Source organism: Sphaeramia orbicularis, chromosome 12 (assembly GCF_902148855.1).
Source record: "Sphaeramia orbicularis chromosome 12, fSphaOr1.1, whole genome shotgun sequence".
NCBI classification, from domain to species: Eukaryota; Metazoa; Chordata; class Actinopteri; order Kurtiformes; family Apogonidae; genus Sphaeramia; species Sphaeramia orbicularis.
In genome coordinates, this window is record NC_043968.1 from 39,181,422 (window position 1) to 39,202,100 (window position 20,679).

The 20,679-nt window shown below is 37.8% G+C and overlaps 1 protein-coding gene across 12 annotated transcripts in view; it reads right to left on the minus strand.

Moving 5' to 3' along the window:
* Positions 1 to 20,679, minus strand: part of ppfia2 (PTPRF interacting protein alpha 2) — a 200,122-nt gene that overhangs the window by 101,360 nt on the left and 78,083 nt on the right. The window contains exon 1 of one of the 12 annotated variants that reach the window (XM_030148919.1): positions 17,810 to 18,303. The exons of 10 other annotated variants lie outside the window; for them this stretch is intronic. In XM_030148919.1, coding sequence (XP_030004779.1) covers positions 17,810 to 17,890 — 81 coding nt within the window. In that variant the 5' untranslated portion in view covers positions 17,891 to 18,303. Of the gene's footprint in view, positions 1 to 17,809; positions 18,304 to 20,679 lie in introns of those variants that run through there. One more of the 12 variants, XM_030148923.1, reaches the window with a different exon arrangement.

Genomic DNA, 20,679 nt, shown 5'->3' on the forward strand with positions numbered 1-20,679 from the left:
TCTTTAAAAATGTTTCCATTATGCAGTATTTTCTTCTGTTTGCTTCTGTTTTCCAGCTGTGAAAGCACACAGTAATTGTTAGCACGCAGGAAACTGGAAATGTCACAGGAATGGTGGAGAGGAGGTGGCCAGATACGATGGGTGAGGGGGGGTGGGGGATTGAAAGCTGGAAAGATGAATGTGCCTGAGAAGGGACAGGCAGAAGAAAAGAAAAAGAGGTGATGGATGGTTGAGGATGCAGCTTTGGAAATATCTGCTTTGGAGCATTTCCCATCTTGCTGAATGGCTGAGTAGCCTGTCATTCACCTCCTCACAATCCCACCGTTTCATAGATGCCACACCCATCAGATACACAGGCCAAAATAATATAGAAATAAAATATCAAACCATGTTCACTCTCAGTCCTCCAGCTCCTGTAGTCAAGACATATGCAGCATGGGGGTGAGGTGTCTCCACATTCAAAGACTGTAGATACATCACTGTATAACTTAACAGATAACATGGGGCCCTTTGGCAGATCACAGAAGTACATTAAAGCAAACCCTGATGTAACACTCTTACTGTCTTTTGCTAAGAAACTCTTGTGAGAGTACTTGAAATCTGTGAGGACTGAAAATTGGTAACAGCTCTCCGAAAAGCCAGCATCACTAAGTTTAAAATAATTTCAAATGTGAATATCAGTTGAAATATTTTGCTTGAGTAGTTGCGTTTAGTGGCGGTGGTACGGCTGCTACTAGAGACATCAGCTATCCTTCCATTAAAAATGAATGCTTTTACTCAGTGTTACGCTCTTTGATGCCAATCGTGTGAAAGTAAGTTGTCAGGCTACGGTGCAGAAAATCAATTTTAAATCCATTTTTAAATCCTGCTTTCAGTGAAGTATGAACAGAAGAGAATCTACTAATAATGTAAGGAAATTTCATTCTTTTCTCATGTGCATGATCTGACTAGTTTTAGAGATATTCTCCCCTTAACTAAAAAAAAATATACATGATAGATTATTAGATTTTTATTTTCTTTTTTTTTAACAAAATGTATGATTTGTGTTGACAGGAAAATGCATGACTTATTAATGTTTAGTTTCAGACACTTGATAACCTGCAAATCCATTCACATTAGCACACTCACTTGAACATAATATAAAAGATGTACACAAAAGGTCACAAACAGAAGATGCAGCTCACTGTTTGCATTGCATACTAAAAGCCCGGCCTTTAATGGCTGCATGCATGCACTACATACAACATACACTACCATGACCACCACACAAGATTTATGTGTTGAGAGGTACCAGAGGTTGATGCAATAGACATTGTTCCAGCGCTTTTAAGTGGGAGCACTTGTGTAAACAAGACCATGAATAATCCATTAGATTCTAACCAACAACATGTCAGAGATCAGGTTCCTCATTAGTTGAATCCTAACAAGCGACACTTGTCATGTGACTACAGAGATGCATATTTACATATGCAAATGCATTGAGGCATAAGCAATTGCTGAAATAAATATCAAGCTACTTCAAGTGCCAACTCTTAATTTGCAGACTAATGTGATACACAATCAATGTCAGGAAAACTCAAAAAGGTGAAGATGGATGGATAAACTGCTGCTTTAACAGAGTTAAGCTTTGACAAACATTTCACTATGCATTAAAAACAGAAAACATCACAGCTAACTGGGTAAAATAAAGATTTTTCTCAGTATTTAGGAAAAATACTATGATACTTTTTTTTGGCTTACTAATAACTTATCTTGCAGTATGTATAATTGTAATAGCTCTATGCAGCAGTATATGAGCTAAAACATACATCCAGAGAGGGGAAGTGCATCTTATTCACATTTCCAGTACAGCTATAAACAATTTGACTATCCACATAACCTTTAGTGTGATACATATGTTAGATGCATGATCTGATGTGAATAGTTACACACTTGAAACAACTCCATCCATAATTCACAGCATTCTTTAAAATAACACAGACTCCCAAGTTTTGCTGAATTATTTAGGGCAGAGCAATGAACAGGGACATGCAACATACTCTGATGTACACAGCATGTTAGGACATGTTATATCAGTGTTACGTATATACTATATATCCTATTTACACATGTGGTAGTAGTGAGCATTAGGTCCAGCTCCTCTCATCATGAAACCATAATTTCAAGGAAGTGCACAAATATTTGTTTGTTAATTTATTCATAATCAAGTTGTTGTCTACAGAATCACTGGATTTACAAATAAAAATATTCTATAGGAAACCATGAGCTAGCATGCATGTTAGCATATAACTAAGCTATTTCCAGATCAGGCAAGGCCTCTTGGCTTTGTGAATAATAAATACTAAAATAAATAAATAAATATTGTGCTACAGTCAAATCCCACTAGTAATAATTTGCAGCCTCAGGATGTATTGTGTTTACTTGAGCACTGGGGGAAATGTATTAATGTGCAATAGGCTACTTACTTCTGCAAAAAAAACAAGCAATGCCTGTAGTATCATTTCTAAGCATCCTCAACGGATTATCCTGATTAAACAAAACAGAAAATGAGAGCCAATGGAATTGACCAATCAGAAATATTTCATGTTAAAACACCAAGACATAATCTCAACCTTTCTGATGAATACATCCCAAAACAAAGTTATATTAGGCCTAATTCATTTCCTATTACAGCTCACTGAACTCAATGCTTCACTGGCTCCATCTCCTTTCTCTTCTGCTGCCTGAAATATCTCACAAACATGCAGTGGTTTATTCCAAGCTGCCAGTTTGTTTTCAGCACATGTTTGCTTACAGAAGGAAACGCCCACCTGATGAGGAACATCCTGACCCTGTACTGCTTTCAGAAATGTGGATTTTCCTCAATAAAAAGTCTCCCACAGACAAAAGCAAAAGCACAATCTGTATTAGTTAGTCAGTAATATGTAAATTTTGCCATCTGTTTAGCCATTTTCGAAGGATTAATTCATGGAAACATACTGGCTAATCTTTTTAAATGATAGTCTTTGTTCATAAAATACCCATGAGACATAATGGTCCCATGGAGTCCTTCATTTTAAAGCCTCATCATGTTGTAAATCATGGTTCAAAGTGATTATTACAGTAAAAATAAACCATGGTTTTTTTCTTATTGATGACTTATTTTTTCTTGTTTGATAACGGCATCCAGAAAGATGCCCCTCTCTTGCTCTAATCTCTCACTTGTCCCCAAATGTTCCTTTTTCTTTTATTCCAGACACCCATGGGTGTGGCAAAGCCAATTCACAAGCTTGAGTCGTACCAAGCTGCAGTCACTGTCTCCACGGCAACCAAGGGTGGATGCTGAGGTCTTTGTAGGGCGGACAGTGCCTCTGTTGCGCGCTAAAATGATCGCTATGGAGCAGGTGGTGCTCCTTCTTCTAGTGGGGGATGGATTGGCCTGCAGGGCAACAGGGCCTGGTCTGAGCCATGCCATGCCAGGCTAGCTGTCAGTTCACATTAGTACAGATCACAGATCCAACACTGCTCAGTGGTCTGCTTTGTGTCGGCATCATGATAAAAAGTCAAAGTAAGGAGCCAACTCCTGCATAAAAATATTCTCAAAGTTAGGTTCTGTTGCCTCAAGTGCAGTACCAACAAATAAACCCTACTTTGATGTAATGTGAGTAACTCGGTATGATATCATCATGACGCATTCTCCATGATACAGCTATTCTATTATATCTGATAAAACAATCATCAATCCTTCATGATCTTCATGTAACTGAAAAAAAACGGGTAAACAAGAATTAGGTTTTGTTTCCGGCATTTTCAGATTTCACATCTGTGTTTTGTCATCACTTCCGTTTCAGATCTACATCATTAAAAATCAATACTGTGTGGACAGTTGAGTCCTCATTATGAACCTACTGTGTATTCAAGGACATCTCCTCTCTTTCCTCACAAATTTCTTAACAGAGGTTTTCTTTTGTTCTAAATCCTAAATCTAAACCACCTGCATCTATTATGCAGAGAGAATGGAACTTTTAAAATCTCCAGCTTAAGGGTCTCACACAAGAGCCTCACCGAACACTTCAGGGAAACCAAGTGTTTGAGCAACCCCAGTCTGCCAACATGATGTCCACTGGTAGACATTTAAACAGAGCTCAACTGCTAAAAGTACTGATAGAGGAACTCAATAGCTGCAGTCGGCAGCATGTAATCAACCACTGAATACAAAGGCGCTTTTTAATGGATGGAAAGAGAAGCACTTGTGCCTCACACTCAACTCTTTGATGGGCCATAGTGGGTCAGCGGCTTTTCAGTTCATTAAAGAAATGCCTGAATAGGATGGCACCAGGTCGTAACATTGTGTGGTCTCTGAACTGCTTCAGGAGTGCAATTTTTCTAACTGACATGTGCCCTGGAGGAGGTAAAGGGAGCCCTGCAGGTAGTATATTGGAACACATCACGACGTCACTCAAACATCACATTTAAAGGGAACAAATATTAATGCATATGAACATAATGGTATATAATGGAAGAATTATCATATCATTTACACCACATATCAGCACAGTGAATGTTTGCAAATGACATTTTTGACACTTCTCCAGACTCCCTTCATCTTTTGTACAAATTAGGGATGTAACGATATGAAAATTTCATATCAAGGTTATTGTGACTAAAATTATCACGGTTATCATTATTATCATGGTATTGTTGAAATGTGCTCAAAATGTTCAAAAAGTACTTATATGGAACCTGAAATAATTTAACCAAGTTGTATTTTGAAAAAAATACCCCAAACAAACAAACAAACAAAAAAAACCAAATAAAATAATAGGCACAATGTACCTTCTGTTGGCAGAAACACTCAAATATTAACATGTAAACATCAAACATACAAATGTGCATTAAAGATGGCACCTTATAGCCATTGTTTGACCATTTTCCATATCAAGTTTGTGTTGAAAGTGCAGTAATCAAACACGGTTATCATGATAATTAGAATTTAAACGGTAATACTAACCGTCAGGAATTTTACCACGGTTTATTGATATACCGGTAACCGTTACATCCCTGGTACAAATTTATGTTCAAATGCCACAAGGCATCCAACAATGACTGAAGAAATGAACAAAACATGTTTTTATCATTGTAATATGGAAGGTGCACCAGTAATTCTCATAGGATTTACAAAGTAAGAATAACCAGTTTACATTCACAGCACACAAATCTATTTTTAAAAAAAAGACAGAATAAATGTGTTCCCTAAAAAGAAAAATAACCCAGTCTTTCCTCAACATATTTCCATGTTAATTGCTGTGCCCATGGTAAGCTGGCTCATGACTTCCCTAGTGTCCTCTGCAAGTACCCTTCAGTCTTATTGCCAGCTGCGACGTCATACACTTCCATTAAAATTCCTGAATGTGTTGACACTCCCACCTGCAGGGCTCTTAGGAAAACAGAAAAGAAAAATCAAAGCAGTAAAAATCCTTCTCAGTTTTGGCTGGATTTGACTGCCAGAGAGACTGAAACTGACCGCACTATAGGTGAGAATGTTTCAAAAGTGAAACACAGGATAGGCGAGCTGTGAAGATCTAAGACAATTCAATTCTGTTGGCGTTGTAAGCACTCAGCTGCTGGCTAGTGAGAAACACTGAGGTACTGTTTTCTCAGCAGGAGTCACCATGTTTCTTTTGGCAGAGCTGATGCACTTTGTTCCGTGTGAGCCCACAAGTGGATGTCTTGATTTTGTATGGTTTCATTTCAGCGCGTGATGCAGGGTGGTGGAAACAGCAGGAATACAGACCCATAAATGACAACAAGTCTGTTCAACGTCACGCTGTGGATCCTGCTTGCTGGTCTTACATTAGCAGTTTTATGTAATGAGTACATAAATGTGAGAAAGACAGAAACAACTCAGATCCATAGATGCTCTGATGCTATAAATCTGTACAGTTTACAATCTTTACTACTTGTTTAATAGATGAGATTGATTTTGCAATATATTTTGCTTCTACTAACTCACATACACACAAATCATTGTCTACTTATTATTGAGGGGGAAAAAAAAGCTCTGAAAAGTAAAAGTTATTATCTTTTGTGGACCTGGTTATGGACACTAGGGGTCAGAGGCCAGGGAATGTGTAATAACAATGTATTGACAGTTCCGCTGTCTTTATCATGTCTTGCTACTTAAGAAAACTGCGTCTCATTTCTATATTGACTATGAGAGAACATGTTTCAATCTATGGTAAAGGTCAGAGATGGGGGGTGGACAGACTTTACAGAAGTGGAGAACTGCTACATCACCAGCTAATGCAGAGACCGGATGCAGGGCAATCCATTAGGCAACTTTAAACAGCTGTAATACTGCAAAAAAGATTGTTTCTGCCTATAACAACTGCATTTTATAACTGGCCAGTCAATTTAGGCAAAACATTGCAGCTTTATAGAAAGATGAAGGATAGAATTAATGTCTTCTGGTCTTTATAGCCTGGTCGTGGCATAATCAAAGCATACATACACACAAACAGAGGGGGGCAAGCAATAAAAAGGAGACAGCCAAAGCTAGGGAGTAATTGAACATAGCAAAGATTTTACTGCCGCTGCATTATTCACAAAGGCCACTGCATACTGTATCGCCTCATGTGAATGACTGCAGGGGAAACATAATGTTGCAAAGAGATAGTGTGGGTGAGAGAAAGACACTTTTTAAGTCTAACACAGCAGGATGTGGAGGACAATATGAAAACACAGAGTGATCTCTAAATGCACTGTTCTGTCTCATACTCAAAGCCAACAAATCATGGTGAATATCATCCTAGAGAAACAATTAAAGTCACCGGACAAAGAGAAAGAGATGCAGAGTTAATGTTAGAGTAAGAAGTCCTGGACATCCCCCACTACTCTCACTATGGAGCACGCATGAGCCATAAAATTAAATGACCATGGAGGAGTGCCTTATGGATGGGTATTCCAGTTTCAGCACCACAGACAGCCATTAACCCTTCCATCAGAGGCGGGGGGAGGGGGGGGGGGTGTACAAGGACAGACAGGGACCAGTTCAGCTATATCCAGGTGTATACAGTCATTTTCAGCTAAAGTTAAATTAAAGCTCAAGTGAGTCAATGAGTCAAAAACAAAGCTGGCAGACAGTTCACAGCCCAACTTGGCCACAGAGAAAGTGATTTGCACTAAAAATGTAGAAACACTTCAGATTTTAATCAGTAGATGGTGAAATTGAGGATGTGCAAGATAAAGGTGGATACAAACCAGTGGACTTTCAACTGTGGACCCCCAGATAATGTCGGAGTGTAAGTGTATTCTTTATATTATGCACACTTCGTCACAACATTGGTACATGCCTTGGTGCCAACAACAATCTATATGAGGTAATACACTGAGGAAATGTGAGATAATCAGCTTGGAGCATCCGTTCTCTCGCTACTTTATAATATGTGACACAAATGAACTTAGTTGATCCCCAAGGGGAATTAACAATGACTGTTGTATTGGTTTGCTGTCTTGCAAACACATTAGTTTAATATGATTTTTGGAAAGAATAATCGAATGTCATTTTTGGCCAATTTTACACTGAGCACTAGTGACTGTACTCATAAATACCACTTTTGTGAAAGTGGTAACTTTACTTTCATTGTTTACAACTATAGTGTCACAGATAACCGATGTACATTGATGTTTTATTCTTGTACTCTGACTTATGTTGTAGCTTCTGAATCAGTAGGCGTTATCATCACAGTCAGTATACATGTTGTACCCAGGTTTATGAGATCCACGTTGTACAAAGCGTCTGGCAATAAATGTAAGACTACTGAAACCTCAGTCTGTAGAAGCCTTCTACTTTATGAATGAATAAATGGAGTGAACATGACCATAGTCAGTGAAGTGAGGGCTATGAACTAAGGACAAAAATGACAGAGTTACTGAGTCTCTCTGTTCCATCGTGTCATCTTTCCACTCTGATTATGATGAAGGCCTGGAGTCATGTCTAACCTGACAGCCCCAGTGATGGCTGTCCAACAGTTACACTTTCTGAATATCAAATGACCCACTTTCTTTCTCTTCACAAAAGTTTTTAGGACTGAAACTTCAAACTTATTCATGTAATCAGAAGTCTATGTATACCGGTAATTACAGTTTCTGAATCTTTTTAACTCTTAAAAGACAATGGAGCTGACACTAACTTTTCTATATTATCATTTATTTGCCAGGCTTGTACCTATCTGTTACTACCTATCACTAGGTATTTTCTCAAATAATCAATGAACCCTTCTTTAAAATCCAAATATTAATTCCACAAAATGTCTGTTGTGGTTTCCAAAGCTTACTGTGCTACCTTTATTTTCTTTGTTCAATCTAATCAGCTCTCAACCTAGCCCATATACAGTGTTACCCATAAAGTTGGAATAAAACATTTCTGCATCTACTCATAAAAAGATGCTGACAATGTGATTTATTCTTAACAGATGAAGTGTAACTGGGATTCAGCATGTAATCATTGCATCTGGTCAAATATGATTACTGATGTGGAAGGAATAAAGAGAGGAATATGTCAGAAAACAAAATTATTCCAACTTTATGGTCAGTGTATATTCGGTTTGAAATGCTATTAAAATAAATGAATAAAATGAGGCTCACACTGAAGGAACTGGAGCCACCAATACTTCACATTTTTGCTGATAAATGACTAATTAAGTAAATATCAATAAAGCACTAAGTATCTGTTAATTCATTAGCTTCCATTGGTACACTGATTAATTAATCAACTATATCAGGAGGAGAACAAAGGTCCTGGTAGAGTTGGTGGTGATGAAGGTTGTCAGTAACAGGCTGTCAAAGTGACTCCTTCAAAGACGAGGAGAGAACATGACTCTATTCATGCATAACTCGCAGCGATAGAGACTATATATGTATAAGTAGAGAGTAGAGAGTTTGAGAGATAGATGGAAAGAATCATTAAGGTTCTACTCCACTGTGTCATGGTTATACATCATCACCATGTGATCGGCTGCAGGGTTATCTGGTAGCTGAACAGTGAATCTGCAGGGGAAATGGCACAATGTCAATGGCTGGATGAGTCTCTAGTGAGACGATCACCACAGAGTTAATAGTGCTTTTAATACTAGCCATGATTCACTGCTCTCCCTCTCACACATACCTTTTTTTGCTATTTTAAACCAGTCACATTGCCGATATCTACTGACTTGCCTCTAATGAGAGTCATTCATGAAGGTGTCACTGATTTACAGCATGAGCCTATTTTTTTTTAACTGCAATACCAATGGCTTAAGCAGGTCGAAAGTTGTCTTGAGGCTGTATCCGTCCTAATAAAATGTGACCTTTTTTCCTTTAGACCACCTTGGTGAGTATTTTCAATACAATGTGCCCTCCAGGACTGGGGCCGTCCCTGTCACAGACAGGTAAATGACTAATGGTTAGTTATAAACATATAGGCAGGTTTATTATGTACAAATCATCCTAGAGGAAAAAAAAAAGACAAAATTTAACTCCCAGCCGACATATTCTCTAACTAATGCACAGTGTTGGATAAAAGAAATGAAGCAAAACAAAGGACCATAATTATTACATAATAATTACACAATAATTGCATCAATGAGAGAGCTTGTTCCCACACTAGAGTCTACTGAAGTGAGTAGTTTGGCCTGTGTGTTCATCCATCTCTGAAGAATCAGTGCTGTGTATGAATGCTTGTGTCTCAGTCTGCACTACAGCAGTTCCACTTTAGTGTTTAACAAACTGGTTATAACAGAAATTACACAGGAGAAGGAAAGATAAAGTGTAGTAATGAGAATAAAAGACAGAAAGAGACAGACAAGGCAGACAAACTCCAAACAGACTTTCTAAAATATAAAAAAAAAAACAAAAACAATGCCTACAACTGCACTAAAATGCACTTTTGTATCAGTATTTCGATTATTTTTGCTTCAAAAAACAGCAGTACTATTTAAAAGCAGTTTTTTTAATAATCATGTATTAATACTTGCTTAACATACATGTCTGTTAGAATACAGACATCTTGTTTGTAGACTTTTCAAAGCTTCCCTGCCTTGCTTAAGAGCTCAAATTTTGGTGAACAAAATGCCATTTTACTTGGAAAAAAAAGTTATACATATGCTCAAAGACTCTCCAAAAAATGGCCACTATAAAAAGAGCAAGGACCTTGTCAAAATCAGTAGCTATATTGGGAATTAACACAACAGATAACCTATTACACAACCTTACAGTGATGCATTATTGGTACATGAATAAATGACATTTATTTCTTTTCCCTTTGCCTTCTCATTCACTCAGACACACACTGTAACACATAAAAAACACACATATAAACAAATACACAGGGGCCTCTTGCTTTCGAAAGCTCACTCATCCTTTTAATCGGTGTGGAATCCATCAAAGTGGGTCAAACTCCCTTCCCCATCTGCCCCGGTCAGATTTTAAATGCACGAGGGCTGATTAAAAAAAGACCAAGAAAATAGGGCAAACGCCTCCATCACACACACACACAAATACATATACACAGCTCAGATGACCAGTGTCAGGAAATAGATATGAAGAGGAGCTCTGTCTCTGTGAGTGTGTGTTGGGGGGAGCATGTCAGGAGCATTTGTAACCAATTACTGTGTAACAAATAAAGGTCAAACACTTCAACTACAATCTACTGACTGTATATCAATTTGTTTCTGGTCATTTGCATACATCCACCTTTTGTCATTCTATCAAGCATCCGCCTGAACACATGACACAAGGAGGGCGGGGCGTGAGGGGTGGGTGTGTGACAGGATGCTGGGTGAGACAGCTGGGGGATAAGCTCGCTTCCACAGCTGGGTGTATTACTGTACATGTGTGAGTGGATGTGCATGTGTGTGTGTGTTCTATGCTTGAGTGACAGTGACATTTTTTTGTTTAGTTCACATGTCTAAGTGTGAAGCCATCGTTTTTGTTGTGTGCTCACATGTATAATTACATGTTGCCATGGAAGCATCAGTACACATGTTCCTGCTGCTTTTCACATTATAAAACAAGTCATGTGAGTAATCAGGCAAAGATACATGACAAAGCTGCAGAACAACTCCACATATGTATCGTCTGGATCAACCTGCATCACTGTTCTGGTGCTGTGTATTAACACCAAGTAGTTTCACCACGTTCTGCTTTGGTACACGTGCGGATAAGATAATCAAAAGGGGTGGGACACTGCGTCATCATTACTCACAAATGCACAAATAGGGATTTCCAAGATTAAGTAGAGATATACAGTAGAGTGAGAAAATTCTCTAGTATGGGTAAGAATCAAATAGTCCACAATAGGAAACCACCACGATAGAATACCACTGATAACAATGACATCAAGATACAACAATTCTGCCATACACTGCATAACGATCATCTACATCTGTGCAACTGAAGAAGAGAAAACACTCTAAAAAGGCAAAAAGCATGAATTATGCATTAATTCACTGCAAAGTGGCATCAGTTTCACAATATTTGTGATGAAATAATGTACCAAAAATGGCACAGCAATGCTATTTAATGCATTTTTGATATGCACAGGCTAGCTGTATTTGTACAAAGCTGTTTGTTTTTCACATTATACTGGAATACTGCAAAAACACTTTTTATGCTGGGAGAGGTGGAAAAGTCCCCATACTGATAAAAAGGTAAATTTAGGGAATTATTATATGAGTCTGTGTTTGTGGAGCTATAAGAAAACTGCCACGGTTAATTAATACAAAAAACAGGAATACTGTACTAGGCTAAATGTTAAACAGCAATAAAATGACACCAAGAACCAAAAACAAACTTTAAAAGAAACAACACAGCTGATAACTTAACATTATATTGCTTCAGTTATAAGCTGTAACATTACAACCCTTGTATGCATGCATTAAATGAATCCACCAGAAAGGGTGACTATACCACTATACAGTATGTGGGAGTACCCCAGGGTAATTAACTTAGTGGACAAAGTGTTGAATGTGGCAGGTCACTTCAATGGTAAAGTGGTTCTTCTCAATCCCAAATTATGAATTTTGCATAGTTATGTAGAAGCCTTTTTACTTTCTAAAAACACAACTTCCTTATCTTATCTGTCTCTTCAAAGGCAAACATTGTATAATGTGTTTACAGAAGTAAACAGTCTAAGGAACATTTCAAAGGTTGAAAGAACTGATCCTTTCTCACTGGAAAAATGAGCTACACCACAGAAAATGATCTTGACAAGTTCTGGGACATATGCAACATTTTCATCTATAAAAAGAAGACGACAGAACAATGATGAATTGAACTGACAGGAGGCAACTTCCCCCACAGGCGTATACTGTAGGCACTAGGCATGATGGGTAATCATTTCATCTGCCTCTCTTCTCAAGCTGATACTTCCACCACTCTGGAACAGGGTCTGTCTGGACTCAGATCACATGACCTTTTTCCATTGCCTTGCTATTCACTACATCAGTTAGGGTTAAATGACCTGTTTGGAGCTAAAACATGAACCCCTGTAGAGATTAAAAAAAAAAAAAAAAAAAAAAAAAAAAAACAATGTAAAAGGTGTCATCTTTTTCTGGCCAGACAGGTATATCATATATGTTGTATGATTCAATATTAGGGATGTAACGATACGAAAATTTCATATCACAGTTATTGTGACTAAAATTATCGTGGTCATCATTATTATCGCGGTATTGTTGAAAATGTGCTCAAAATGTTCAAAAAGTACTAATACACACACTGAAATAATTTTACATAGTTGTATTTTGAAAAAACAAACAAAAAAACAAAAAAAAAAAAACAAATTATAATAATTGGCACAATGTACCTTCTGTTGGCAGAAACATTCAAATATTAACCCTTAGTGGTCTGAGCCTATTTTGGCCATTTTTCAGTACGTTTGATTTTGCCTTTATATATTATATACAGAAATGTTTACTATACCCATGTTTGGTATCTTTTTTTTTCAGCATAACTTCATCTATTTCATCTGTCTATTATTTTTTCACTTTAATCTACTATAAAAACATAAAAAGGCCAGAAAACACAAAAAAATAAAATAAAATCCAATTCGAAAATGTGTATACTTTATTGCATAAATAACACACAGATGCTTAACGAACCTTTTCAAAGACTTTAAAAGTGAATATTGGTTCCAAATATTAGTCATAGAAAATCAAAATTGTAATAAATTAAAACTATACTCAAATATTTGACATAAAAGCAGATCTTTACATAGGGTTTTTTTTCCACTAAAAGTGTGGTAATCAAACACGGTTATCACGATAATTAGAATTTAAACGGTAATACTAACCGTCTGCAATTTTACCGCGGTTTATTATTATACCGGTAATCGTTACATCCCTATTCAATATACTCCAAAGTTGTCTTTTTGTCCTACCCCTAATAACAGCAAATATTTGATGACATTTTTCTACAACACCTAGATAAATTCTAAATTAAGAAAGGTCATGCACAGACACGTACGGTGTCTATAGGTGGTACCATGTCATTCATTTGCTATCAGGTGTCATCTGACTCATTCTGTCTCGCAGGTCCGTCTTACAGTATGAGCATGACTGAGAGTGGGGTTGAAAGAGTGTGCAGGTGCATGCAGGTGAGTGAATACCTAACATGCAGAAGTTAAAAATGATTTATCCATATTAAGATAGCGCTGAATAAGAGGCAGTCTGCCATCTCTGCACTCTGCTTAAGTAGCGTGTAACAGAAGTTCTATCTAACCCTTCGTCAAAATGTCCCTGCAAAAAGGTAAGCACGGGGCTAAATGAGAAGTAGCGCTTTTGAATCAGTGCGTGCAGTCGTGTCATCCGTCTTCTCTGACAAACTCTGAATGCAAACCCTCGGTCAGACTGTCAGAAGGGAGAGCCAGACGACGCATGGCTTTAACGGTTTGATTAAGCAGGGCTGGCCTGTGCTGTGTCTGTGCTTACAAACAGAGCACTAAGGACAGATGCTCATAAACGAACTCGACCCCGAACAGCAGCTTTTTAGCCAAATTCCCCTTGTGGCCATGCTGCCATAAACTTTCCAAATGGTATTGCTGCAGAACAGAGGATTACTTTGAAGGAGACCAGTGAGAACTAGCTCATTTTTCCTGCTCTCAACCATAACCAAAGGAATACTTTATCACTAAAACACTGGAGGGACAAGTATAAAATATCTAACATCTGTCTGAAGGTTGGCTGCCGGCTTTGGTGTGACTTTGCCTAAGTGCTGATTAGATTCTATTGTCAGTGTTACCTCATTGTTATCCAATTTCTTTCAACATGAGCGCTGTGCTGTAAATAAACCCTGTATTGCAATAGGTGGCATGTTGTGTGCACTAGGAAAAAAAAACAAATGACAGAATGAGCGACAGACAGGGAGAGGCCTTTAGGGCAAAGACACTCCAGATGAAGAGACTAATCACATGCAGCACTAATTTGACATGCAAGGACAAATACTGGGCAACAATTATATATATGTCATTTCCCAGGTAGCTCAGCCCTGACAGACTGTTTCGACAGCATATCACATAGCAATAGGATATCAAGTGCAAGGGCAAAGCAACTAATATTTGACTTTTGTTTAAAGAAAAGGACGGAAAATACTGTTTTGTTTTCAACCAAAAAAAAAAAAAAACTGAGAAAAGCACATGACAGTGTCTAGACTGTGACTCACGCTCCTGAATTTCACTCATTTGAACTTTTCCACTCAGCGAGCTTATTTTGTAGAAGCTCCAACTCTAGAACTGCAACCATCACCTGATACAAAAAAAAATTGGCAGAAATACTGTTTGTTGCTGCAAGATCCTACATCAACACTTCCTGCTTTTCCAACCACTGGCATCCAGCATAAAACTATAAGACTGAGCATTAGAACTAGTGTCATATCAAAGATGGAGACTCTAATGTGAACTAGTGATGGGACTTTTGGCTCTTTGAAGGGAGCCGTTCAATCAGGAGCCGTTCACTGAAAAGAGTCATTCAAAAGACTGGTTCTTTCATGTTTTTTTGCATTATTTTGAAACACCAATGTTTTAATGACTAAATAGGCTACATGTGATGATTGACATTACATTTTAAAGGTGTTTAATTGGCGCGGCAGTAAATATTATCTTACTGTAAAAAAGAATAGTTAGTTAAAATGTGTGGGCTAAATACATGACATGAGAGGTGACATTAGGCAAATGCTGGAATTGGACCAAAAACATCATGGTACATTATGTGGACTAGTCTGTAGCCTAAAAATGAAGAAGAAAATAAAACATTTTCTTATGAAATTACATTTTATTCTCCTCAAAACTAGAACAGTAAGTGTGTGTAAACATATGGAAAAATTACACAAAACACAACAGTGATTAATCACTGCAGTTACTGAAACACCTGAACTGTAGTGTAATTCTCAGAACAAAAACAGTATGTTGGTAAATTGACAGGCAATAGGACACTCCCTCCTCAAAAAAAAAAAAAAAAAAAATGAACAGCTCTTTACGAACACTCGGTTCCCATCGTTCATTTCAAAGAGCCGTTCAAAAGATTTGATTCGTTCGTGTACGTTACATCACTAATGTGAACCCACTACTATTGTCCAGCACATTCAGAGCACAGCCAGAAAGACACACACACCCATGGGAGCACTCACATTAGATATTACAACAAAACACCAAACCACAAATAAAAGCAGCTGACACAACCATGCACTATCATCATGTGCTGATACTGGCCTCATTCCTACTTTCACCGATGCAGAAATAGCATGTTGAAAGAGTTTATTATCAAAACCTCCAAAATGATTGTTATTCAATTTGTAGGTCGCCCATCTATCACAGTACAGGTGAAACACAAAATTACAAGTTAACAGAGGTTAAAGAGGAAACAAACATTTTATTTCCCTCATGTCTATGCGTCATGTTAATGTGACCCTCTATTGCCTCAGACAGTTATTAAACAGTTATTGGTTGAGTGCAAAAGCAGCAAAGAGTGTCTGTAGACACAGCTGTGTGACAGACTAGCAAGCTCCCAAACTAAGCAAACTCCAACACTTCTAGATAGCTGTTTGCCAAAGCTGGTAGTGAACACTAAAGGAATTGAAAAACTTCATCACCCTGATGGAGCCACCGAGGCTTCAAAAGGAACCTACTTTGCAATTTAATTCGATTTGCCCCAGCCGATTTATAATTGCAAACGAGGAAGGGCAATCTGATAAAATGAATATCATTAGGAGTTGGTAAACAATCTTGAGAGGAGCAGGGCTGCAAAAGTGTTCATTTGGTATGGCTCAGTGCAATGATGCATGTTTTTACTGAGCTGAACATGACAGATCTTATATCAGCTCAAGGGTTGTAGAAAAGGAGTTGTGATTTATGTGTAGCGAAGCAGCACAATACTGAGTTTCCTTCGGTTTTTTTATGAGGATTTCTTAGGACTATAATCTGGGAGCTAGAACACTTTGATTTCGTAATATCAGAGAACTTCCTTCCAACAGGTACTAGCCCTCAGGGAGCCCTTCTTCACTAATGATTTGACATGAAAAGGCAACGCTGAGGTTCACGATACCCCAGACAAACAGCACAGAGGGGGGAATCTTCAAACGTGAAAGTCACAGCAGTTCAGCAGTCAAAGGCCAGACAAAAAAGGCGCTGGATGATTTAGGAGGCGCTGATAATGATACCGTGCCTTCTTGGCTTTGACAACAGCTGCCTGTTTTGTTTAGTTTACCGTAAAAATGAGTCATTTAAAATACAGCTGAGAATATATGTAAAAAAACAACAACAAAAAAAAATCCCTGTGGTGTGACTATGAGATCTGTTGGCCCAGATTGTAATTCTGCTGATGGGGCAGGTGTATTTCTCATCTAAACTAGAGCTCCCATCAGCACATGGGTCCTCTTGAAAAACAACCCACAAAACAATTTTCACTCAGCATCACCTGTTTCCTCTTGCTCCCATGTTGCAAAGGGAGCCAGCAGGCTTTTGAATACCCGCTGCTTAGAAACACAATCAGTCGGACAAAATCTCACTCACACCAAAAAAAAAAAAAATTTCCTTCCCTTCTTCCTTCCTTCCACCCACAGTAAAAACAGGGAGAGTGCTGGCTTGGTTACAGGAGTCACAAGGAACACACTCGATCAATATCCTCTAACACAGCTTCATTGCTATGCATGGGCTCTGGGCACAAATGGAGTACAGTATGCACATCCAACATACAGTAATCGTTGTTAGGACACTGTGCACATGTCCTTATTTCTCTTTAGAAACGGGGGAAAAAAATAACCCAGCTGAAAGCACAATTCAAATATAGATATACAAGGGAGTGAGATACAGTGGGCTACACATGAAAAATTTAACATCATTATAGAGAAACAAGATGAACTGTGGATTCCGGTTTCTCATGATTCCACTCTTTGATGTTTTATTTAATGAAATGAAATGTGAAGTCATAGTATTAATATTCTTTTTTATATATATAATTTTTTTCTTTTAAAAATTAAAGTAAAATTATTTCACAACTAAATCAACTCATGATAATCCAAACCCTACACTTTTATACTTTCTCCTTAATATTACGAGCATCCAGGCTGGAATGTTTTATCAATCTTAAATCAATCTCAGCGTGGAAAAGAATTGGTGATCTTGGATGAGACGCAGGTAAACACAGAAGAGCTCTGCAGACAATCTCACATGGACAGTTAGGAGACAATACATACGCCCTTGTTTTAAAAGCAAACACAGATCAGGTCAGAAAGAAAACACCAGCTTAGAAAACAGGGGAGTGAAGGTGCACAGACGGTAAAAGGAACAAAGATGACTTGCCTGGAAGGTGTAAAACCTGGTCCCATTGGGTGGGTGCACCTTGGGGGAGTTGGTCCCCGTACTCATGTCTGAGAAAATCATAATCCCTTTGATGGACAAGCAATCCACAACTGCCCCTGTTTCCAATCGGACAAACAAATACACTTGATACCAACTCTAACAGCGATCTGAGACGATGGAGAACCCCCCTCACACCCCCGGACCCCCCCTCTCCCCCTGGATCAGATCAGTCCCTGACCCGCAGTTGCGCTCCCGGCAGCGCGTCGTGGAGCACCCCGCGGAAATGCGCCACGCTCCGGGAAAAAAAAAAAAAAAAATCACAGTACAGAGCTGGAAACAAGGCAAAAGGCTCCGGTCTCCTTATCACGCCCTCACGACTTGGCTGTTTGTCCCTTCTCGTGATTCGCCTGGAAAGTAAATCCCACGGAGGAACGGCGGATCCATGGTCTCCTGACGCCCGCTGCAAGCAGCTCTGGCACTGTGGGTGCTGTCTGTGCGAGGATTATCGCCTCCCTCCTTCCGTGGATTCACCAATAATCAGTCAGAGCATCATCACAGCACGTCCCAGCCAGCATTGGACTGGGTGCGTGGATTGGCAGCACAGACACACGTTTTCTCTGTTTTACACTGTAAAAAATATCACCCTTTTGCAATGGAGACTGCTGTTTTCTGTTTTTACCAATGTTGGTTCTAAAATAAGAAAGGCTGTGTTTGTGGGAGGAATAAGAAAGAAAAGTGATGAAGGTTCTATGGGTCCATGATCAAGAAAACAGGTAGATTAGAAGTCCATTATCACCATTAACCCTTTCAGGCATAGTGGTCACTACAGTGTACAGCAGGGGTCTCAAACTCATGTTCTTTCAGGGGCCACATTCACACCCATTTGATCTCCAGTGAGCCGGATCAGTAAAAGAATAGTATAATAACCTATAAATAACGACTACTCAAAATTTTTGTCTTTGTTTTAGTGCAAAAAAAAAAAAAATTAAATTATGAAAATACTTACTTTTATAAACTATCCAAACAAAAAAGATGTGAATAACCTGAAAAAAAAAGAAATTTCTTCAGAAAAATAAGTGTAATTTATATTATTATTTATATTATGTTTCAACTCATCATTATGGATCAGATCTACAAAGACACCAAACACTTAGTAACAGGCAGAAAATAGTTTAAATTGTGCTTAATTTTCTTTAGACATTTCAGGTTGTTCATATTTGTTCAGGTTATCCACATTTTATTGTTACAGGATAGTTTGTAAATGTAAATGTTTTCATAATTTAATATTTTTTGCACTAAAACAAAGACAAATATTTGAAGTTGTCATTATTTATAGACAAAATGTAAGATTTTTTTTCACATCAAACCAAGAAGAAAATATGGAGTCATTCTTTTTTGTTGGTTATTCTGCTGTTATTATTTGACTGTAGATCATATTGGTCTGTATGTGGAACCTGAACTAAAATGAGTTCCATAGCCTTGACTGGAATTTTTGACTTTGCTAATTTATCCCAAGGGCCAGATTGGAACCTTTGGCGGGCCACATTTGGCCCCCGGGCCGCATGTTTGAGACCCCTGGTGTACAGTTATTCTCTAGTTGTTCTCTTTTATATTCATGGGTTTTGTTGTTTTAGTTCCATGTCAGCCAACACAGTGGACGCTTATGCATCATCCCATACACTGACATTCAAACCATTCCTGTAACTTTACTGTTCTAGATGAACCTGATCTGCACTAACATGTTTGAGTATAAATCAATTATTTGTTAGACAATTTTTTTTGCATATTATCTCCATGAAGTGAATAATAACTAGCATTAGAATATGTTAAAATGTGATAAAACGATTAGCAGCATTAAACATGTTTTTATTTCATTGTTTTCATATCATTTTCTGACATTGGGTTTTAAGCACATGTTTCTTTTCTTCAAAAATTAAATGCATGGACAGTTTTGTAACTCCATGAAAAAAAAAAAAAAAAAAAAAAAACTTGATCGCATTGTTTTTTGTTTTTTTTTTCATACCTAAGGAGGAATAAAAACACTCAAGAAAAAAATCTTGACTAAGGTTCTCATAATTCATGCATGAAAGGGTTGGGGAATGTTTGCTTCACAAGAGGCTAATACGCATTTTGTTTGTTTGCATTAGTTTTTATCTATTTTTGGCATAAAATAATAAAATCCAGTCAGAAATGTATTATTTTACACACTATTTATTTTATAAAAATACATTAATATAATGAGCCATAGATTAAACAAAAACCGCCGACATTACTCATTGGATGCCAGACAGCTTTAGTCATGTTGTAATTTTGAGAACTATTAGGGATATATTATGAAGTGTATCATTGCATTCTACAGGACCATGTGCAGGTGACACTGATACACCAGGTGGGAGTGTGGAATACAGATGATCAGGAAGAAACATATGACAGAGAGAAATAGGCAAACTGAAATTTACTTCCACCCAAAATGGCAAATTTTATTTCATTTGTTTAAAAGAAATCAAATACTGTTTTCATAAAAAAAAAAAAAAAAAAAAAAGAAAGAAAAGAATTATGAAATTGTAAAAGATGGCTTGCAACTTTCTCATCAGTTTTGCACAAAATCATGAAATCTATCATGAATATTGCTTCATGCCTGCACAGTGGTGTTTATTTTCATGGGGGGGGGGGGGGGGGGGTGATAATGATTTTCAAGTCTGTATCTTACTCAGTAGAAAAACAATAGAGCCTCAGCACAGTTGGTCCATCCTAAACAAAGCTTGTGTTTTTTGCAGTGTGTTTATTGATTGGAGGAGGAGATGGATTCTTGAATTCCCAAACTGCAGTCATCTCTGTCCAACACTTATCTTATATCATCTGTCTAAAAC